This window comes from Papio anubis, unplaced genomic scaffold, assembly GCF_008728515.1.
Source record: "Papio anubis isolate 15944 unplaced genomic scaffold, Panubis1.0 scaffold786, whole genome shotgun sequence".
In the NCBI taxonomy this organism is placed as follows: domain Eukaryota; kingdom Metazoa; phylum Chordata; class Mammalia; order Primates; family Cercopithecidae; genus Papio; species Papio anubis.
This window is the reverse complement of record NW_022168088.1, coordinates 17,843-25,092: the sequence shown is the minus strand read 5'-3', so window position 1 is coordinate 25,092 and position 7,250 is coordinate 17,843. Positions and strand designations below refer to the sequence as shown.

General features: G+C 50.7%; 2 gene segments (V, D, J or C); both read right to left on the bottom strand.

Annotated features, from left to right (window-relative positions):
* Positions 1-285: 285 nt before the first annotated feature.
* LOC116273510 lies at positions 286-989 on the bottom strand. The segment is given in 2 exon segments: positions 286-722; positions 839-989. Coding segments are annotated over 2 exon segments (468 nt in total).
* A 3,118-nt stretch (positions 990-4,107) lies between these two features.
* Positions 4,108-5,846, bottom strand: LOC116273509. The segment is given in 2 exon segments: positions 4,108-5,534; positions 5,658-5,846. Coding segments are annotated over 2 exon segments (432 nt in total).
* Between the last annotated feature and the right edge of the window lie 1,404 nt (positions 5,847-7,250).

Genomic DNA, 7,250 nt, shown 5'->3' with positions numbered 1-7,250 from the left:
GGAAGCACAGGGATTCACAGTAGGGAGTGGGGGGAGGAAGACACCACTCTGGAAACTCCGGGAAATGGGAAAAGGAGGATGATGGAGACACACATTCCCCATCAGAGGTGGGTCTGTGATGACACAGACGGACCTGCCACCTCAGCCCAGGACCTCAGTGCAGACACCCTGTGTTTCAAGCTGCAGGGAGCAGGATGTTCTGTTTCCTGGATGCCCTGGTCCTGACTCTGAGAACTAAAAGGGAGGAGGAGCCTCCACTGTCAGGCAGGACTCTGGATGCCTCTGGACCCATGGGGGAAGCTACAGCAGCAGAAGCCACAGGCTAGGCCTGAGCAGCAGCTGCTGGGGGCTCACCCTCCTGGCAGAGGAGGAAGAAAGTTCTTGTCTCACTTCCCCCTGGGCCTGGAGCACTGTGGGACTGCTCAGGCTGTCATCCCATGCTGCACAGTAATAATCAGCCTCATCCTCAGACCGGAGACCAGTGATGGCCAGGGAGGCTGAGGTGCCAGACTTGGAGCCAGAGAATCGGTCAGGGACCCCTGAGGGTCGCTGATTACTATAATAGATGAGGAGTTTGGGGGCCGTTCCTGGGAACTGCTGGTACCAATATACATTATTACTTCCAATGTTGGAACTGCTTCCAGAACAAGAGATGGTGACCCTCTGCCCAGGGGCCCCAGACGCTGAGGGTGGTTGAGTCAGCACAGACTGGGCCCAGGATCCTGGAAGTGAGAGAGACACAGACATGGTGATTGACAAGAGACAAAAGGAGACAAGAGGAGACAGCAGGGTCCCATGGGCTTCCCAGGGACCCACTCTTGGTCCCATATCCTGTCACCTGCACAGTGAGTGAGGAGGGTGAGGACGAGAGGGAAGCAGGCCATGGTGGAGATTGTCCTGAGTCCTGTCTTCTCTAGCCACAGCTGAAGCTGAGCTTACACCACATCTCTCCCTGTCTTCATACTCTGAAATCGGGGAGAGTCCATGCATGCAAATCAGAACCCCCAGCTTTTTGACCCCGCCCTGAGCTCTGGGCCAGGCTCCTGGGCTTGAGGATGTCAGGAGGTGGCAGGGGTGGAGCTTTGTGCTCCCAGAGGGTGGGGAGGACACAGGACACAGCTGTCAGCCCTGAGCAGAGGACATCAGGCAGGGCAGGTGCCTGGTTCTGCTCTGATTACCCCAGTCTTCTCAGAAATGGGCCCCAAGCGCCCCCTTGTGTCCAGACTAAGGCAAACCATTCTATGATCAGGTGACCAGAGTCGCCGAGATTCACCACTGCCTCCCCCGATTCTGTCCACTGCGCCCTCTCTCAAGTCCAGGCTTAGTAAGGTGGCACCTGTGTCTCCTTCCTGTGACCTCAGGGCAGTCTTCACGCTCTACTGGACACCTCAGGAGTGAATCTATCCATGGTTCTTTGGCTGTACTTTGTAGAGGACTCAGGTGATGTCTACACAAAGTCCTTTTATTTCAGGATCAAGCCCAGAGTGGGGACCAGCCCCGTGGACTCACTTCCCCTCCTGTGTTGGACACCGGGTCCTCTCCTCTCATGTGGCTCCGTCCTGGTGGCCAGAGCTCTCCTTCCTCTGTGAATCCTGCAGCGCTAAGGAGAAACGGAGCTCTTTCCCCTCTGATGCCCTGGGGGAGGGATTCTCAAAGGGATTTTCTGGTAAATCTTTGTTCTCCCTCTGCTTCCCCAGATTTGCAGTCACACTCATCTGGATACTCTGACCAGGGATCTTGCCTAGGAGTCTGTCCTCCAAGCACTGAATGCCAGTCTGTGGGGGATCTTGGCAAATGTCTTTGGAGGTTCTCACTTACGAGCAAAAACAGCAAAGATGTTCAGTCTTTGAAGATGGGAAGAATTAAAATTTTAACTTGGTTTGATGACCAGAGTCTGTCCTCAGGTGAGCCGGATATGTGATTGCTCTTAGCATCGAGCCCCCAACTAAGATTTCCAGGGAAAAGTTATGGTTCAAATTCAGTAGTGAGTTTGGTGGGGGTGGCTTGAAGGTGATAGAAATTATTCATCTTTGATCCATAATGACATCTAGAATCTAATAAACTAAAAACAATAAGCTTAAGAAAAAAGATAATTCTGTTAATCAAAATGGAAAATGAAATAGATGATGTCTATGATTGCATGAGTTCGGCATGATACACCCTGGACTCTTAACAAATATTTGTTTGGGGAATTTTATGGGGATGTAGGAAAATAGCTGGATGGTTATGTTGATATTTACACGGTGAATGTATCACCAGGCAGTTCCTGTACAACGAGATTGTTTTAAATTTTTTTTTTTTGAGACAGAGTCCTGGTCGGTTGCCCAGGCTAGAGTGCAGAGGTGCCATCTCAGCTGAATGCAACCTCCGCCTATCAGGTTCAAACAATTCTCCTGCCTCCACCTCCCAAGTAGCTGGAATTACAGGCGTATGTCACTGTGCCAGGCTAATTTTTGTATTTTCTTAGTAGAGATGGGGTTTCACCATGTTGGCCAGGCTGGTCTTGAACTCCTGACTTTCTAATCAGCTCACCTCAGACTCCCAAAGTGCTAGGATTCCAGGCGTCAGCCATCGCACCCGTCCACACTGAGATTTTCAATGCTCCATTTAAACAACCAAATAGTGAGATTTATTATAGACATTTAAATAAAACCAATTCATATATGTAACTGAAGTAAAGCGTATGCTGTATTTTGGGATTGCATTTCAAGGGTGTCATTATTTTAAATGTTCCTTTTTGTGATAGCCAAGATTTTTACATAATTTTTATAGTTTTCAAAATGTTTATTGTGCTTACATAACACACCAGGCATATTAAGTTTTATTTATTTCCAAGTAGAAATGAGCTACTAGATCTGGGCTTCGCTTCCTGTTTCCTTCTCTTTGCTTTTTCTTTGGTGATGCATAGATGTTCACAGGGAGTTTTGTTTTCCTTTCCTCCCACTGTAATGAATGGGGGTCGCCGAGGCTGAGCGGTGTCTCACATACAGGACAAGGCTGTCCATGGCCCCCTCCCTGCCCACGGATGCGCTTCCTGGTGGATGCCCCATCAGCTCTTAGGCTGAGGACAGAGAGAAGAACAGGTCCACAGCTAAGGAACCTGGACACCCAGTGGCTCTGGGAAGAAGGAGCAACTGCTGGGACAGTTAACGCTGAGCAGAGGACACTGACTATGGATTTTTTATGTGATCCTCCACAGGGACCCTCACAGAGAGACCAAAACTCCAGTCCCTATGTGTCTTCAGGGTCCTTGCTCGTCCTCCTTTTGTCACTGCTCTAGGCCCCAGGCCTCCTCCTCCTATGAGTCACAATGGACAGTCTCCTCTTCAGGCTGCACCCTCTTTACCCCATCTCACCCCACACCCATCTCCTCCTTCCCCCATAAACCATCCCCTGCTCACTTCCATTAGCATTTTTGCATCATTCTGGGATCACAGCCTCCCCAGGGATGTCTCTGCAGGATATCCATGGTGCAGAGAGCTCAGCCCTTTGACAGGACAGCTGTGCCTGGGCCACCTAAGGCTGAGCATCTCTCTTGCTTCTCTTCTACACCAGCTCTAGGTCATGCCACCTCTCAGAATGCTGAGCCCACGTTTTCTTAAGCATCAGACTTCCTCTCTCACATTTGGGTCTCTGGGTCACACAGGCTGGATTCCCCTTTCTTGTCATCTCTCCAACAGTTTCAGTTCAGGAAATGGTCAGCATACCTGCACCAAAAGGAGGGGCCACCTTTGGGACCAGGCCAAAGGCTCCTGGACTTCTGGGTCACACAGGCTGGATTCTTTCTTGTCATCCCCACCTCATCCACACCCACCTAGTGTGGGCAGCTCCTTTTGCTTCTAGAAACAAGTTGATTCTCTTTACATTGGGAGACCAGTAAAAAAGGAGTTATTGTTTCTGAACCCTTGCTTTGCTTTCAGTAACACAAGTGACAGCAGAAGCCTTGACACGATCTGGTGTTGGTCACAGGCAGGGATAAAGGAGGGAAGGGCAGAGAGGATGAGTGGGGCAGATCTTCTCTCATTTGCCCATGGAACAGGAACCCTTGGTAACATGGAGTCAGGATGCAGCTGTGTGACAGTGACAAACAGCCTGTCCTCAGGCTGGAGCCCAGGGGTTGTCCAGGAAGCTGTGTGAATAAACCCAGAGCAGGAGAATCAGGCTGGGACCCCTGAGGGACCATCACTGCTGTCCTAGGTCACAAACGTAGGTGCTCTTTCTGGGAGGGAATGCCCAATGTTTCTGCTGCTCCCCGTGCAGTAAAAGGTGACATTGAGATGGGGGCTCCTCAAGAGTTTCCTTGGGAGGAGTCACTTGAAGCACATATTGGGCAGTTTCTGTACCGGGATATTCCACAGACTCACCACTAGACCCTGATTCAGTGAGAAGCTGCAATGGTGTAAGAGAGGAGAAGAGAACACAGTCAGACCCTGAGGGATCAGGAAACCCACCCTCAGCAGTCGCTTTCGTCCTGAGTGGGATGAGCGGCAGGAAAGTCACATCCGTGGGACCTACTTCCCCCGTGGCCAAGGAGCAGCCTCAGCCTCGTCTCAGCCATGGTGGAGCCTCCCCTTGACTCTCTCATGTCCTACATAGAGGTTCACTGGCCTCAGGTCCACAGTTACCCTCAGACCTAATCCCATCTCCTGACATTTCCACTGAAATGCAGGTGCCCAGGACTGAGCCAGATCAGCTCTGTATCTGGAATTCCTCCCTGACCTGCGTCCTCAGGCAGCATTTCATATTTGAGTGCCTTGTTCCTGGGACACAGTAAACCTCAGATATCCCTGAGAACAGACTACTGGGGATGGAAGGGGAGGTCTCTGCTTGTACGCCGGAAGAGCAGAGTCCATGCTGCAGGGCACTGTTCACCTGCTACCATGTCCCCAGGCTCTGACCATGATGTGAGCTAGGAAAGGCTCATTTTGCTTCTTTCAAGAAAAAAATAGTCCAGCTCCACAGGCACTGGTGTTAGCACACATGGACACGCAGCCAACACTTCAGGGTCATCAGGTGGTTTGGTTTCGCTTTGTTTTACTGAGACTTCAGAAGGATGGATGGGAAATTGAGAGAAGAGCCTTTTACGGCTAGAAAGTATTTCCAAATGTAGTTTGTGCCTAGGCCGGTTATTTTAAAATTTAAAAACTGTTATGGAACAAGACCCAGATCAGGGTGAGGTTTTTGTCCCAATTCCCCGTGTGTGTCACTGTGAGAAGCATTGTTGTGCCAAGTCGTACAGTAATAGTCAGCCTCATCCTCAGACTGGAGCCCAGAGATGAGTAAAATCCCTGCATTGGCCGAAGCATCTTTGGATCCAGAGAAGCGGCTGGGGACTCCAGAGCCCTGGTGCTTATCTGAGTCTGATTTGTACCACAGAAGATACCGGGGAGGACTCCCTGGCTTCTGCTGGTACCAGAATATCCTGTAACTACCAACACTGATGCCACTGCGCAAGGTGCAGCTGAGTCTGGCTGATGCTCCAGGAGATGCTGAGAGGGAGGTTGGCTGAGTCAGCACAGGCTGTGACAGGGAACCTGGAAACACAGGCATTTATAGGTTTTAAGGCAGAAACCAGGGTCACATGTTTTAGCGATCTTTGACAGAAGAGTCGGAATCAGGCTGGGTGGCTGACCCTGGTCTCTGAGGCCTGTTCCTACCTGTGCAGTGAGAGAGGAGCAGGAGGAGGAGAGGAGTCCAGGCCATGGTGGACACAGCCTCTTTCCCCGCAGTGGGACTGGGCTGCCCCAGGCCTCCTTTTCTTCCCACCCTCTGCAGAGGAGGGGCTGCTCATGCAAATGTGTTTCCACCCAGGGACTGCCCAGCCCCTCCCTGAGCCCTGGGGATGCAGCTCAGCTCACTCTGCAGACTGAGCAGGAGGAAGGTTTGCTTTTCGTTTTGCAAGGCCCTGGGAGGAAGCACCTGTTGAGACCATACACAGGACCCTGCTCAGGGAACTCTGCCAGGCCAGAGGGGACACAGCGGCCAAGTGCCCATCAGGGCCCAGCTCCCAGGCCTGGATTTCTTTGATTGAATGGTCCTTACTGAGCAGCCGTGTAGGAACCACAGGGCAGCCACACAACATCCGATGTTGGTACCAGGACACTCACTTTCCCATGGCTCAGAGACCTCAGAACCCCGCTGGTCTCTGCAGCTCTCTAGTCACTGTCTGTATTCACATACGCATGGTCTGATTCCTAGATATTGCTTCTCTCATCCTATTCATTATTACTGTGATTTCTCACTCCCATAAGCAGTCTTGGTCTGTGGGATGTGTAGACCTGTACATATACAACTTTTAAAGGTGTCAGCACCCCAGAAGAGCATTTTAGGAAAATCTATTTACCCACATGTGCCATCAGAGTGGGCATCATGGAAAATGGGTTAGCTATGGAGTCAGGTGGAAGGGCAGCTAGGGGCTGTTCAAAAAGACAGTGAATAATGAAAATTTTGCAGGAAAAATAAAGGACCCAAAATATGTTAAAGGCAGTAATTCAGCAAAAGTTTTATTTACAACTGTTTCATACATAATAGGTGATCAATAAACAATAAGGAAAAACAGAGATCTTTATTAGTGCATGTGCCTGAGACAGACTCAGCTGGATTCTGTCCCTGCTTGCCCTGGCCTATCATGACTCTGTTCCCAGGGCAGCCTGTTCCAGAAATCAAGGACTTTCTGATTCTTCTGAGGCAGTCTGACAATGCTGTGGCTAAGGGCTCTCTCTGAAGTCTGGCCCTGAGAAAACAAAGCAGCATTCTCTAGATCACTGTCCCTAATCTGAGCCCTGGACCCTGGTTAGCAGCAGCACCAGCAAACACGCACACAAATGGTAAACAGCCCTGCTGTCCTGGTTGTATGTGGTGCTGCAGTTAGGTTATACTCCTAGGAGACCTGACATGTTCCTGTCTCACTCCCACAGACTGCAGCACAAACAGTGCCTCCAGGGGGCTGTCTGAAGCCAACAGTTGAGATCAGTGTTGTCCTCAGCCTGAAGCTCAGAGATGCTTGGGAAGGCCTCCTTGCCAAACTGGTAGCCTGAGCATCCATCCTGGATCCCTGCAGGCAGATATGTGCTTCTATAAACCAGAGGTTTGGAGGCCCTTTCTTGTCATTGTTGGTACCAGGATACAATTCCAAGAACCTTTTTGCTACTGCTTCCAGGAGATGGTGACTGGTTTCATCACAGACAGACTGTGCAGGCTACCAAGTGAGCCCCGACTGCCCAGGGTCCTGAGAGTCAGGAGAGAGACAC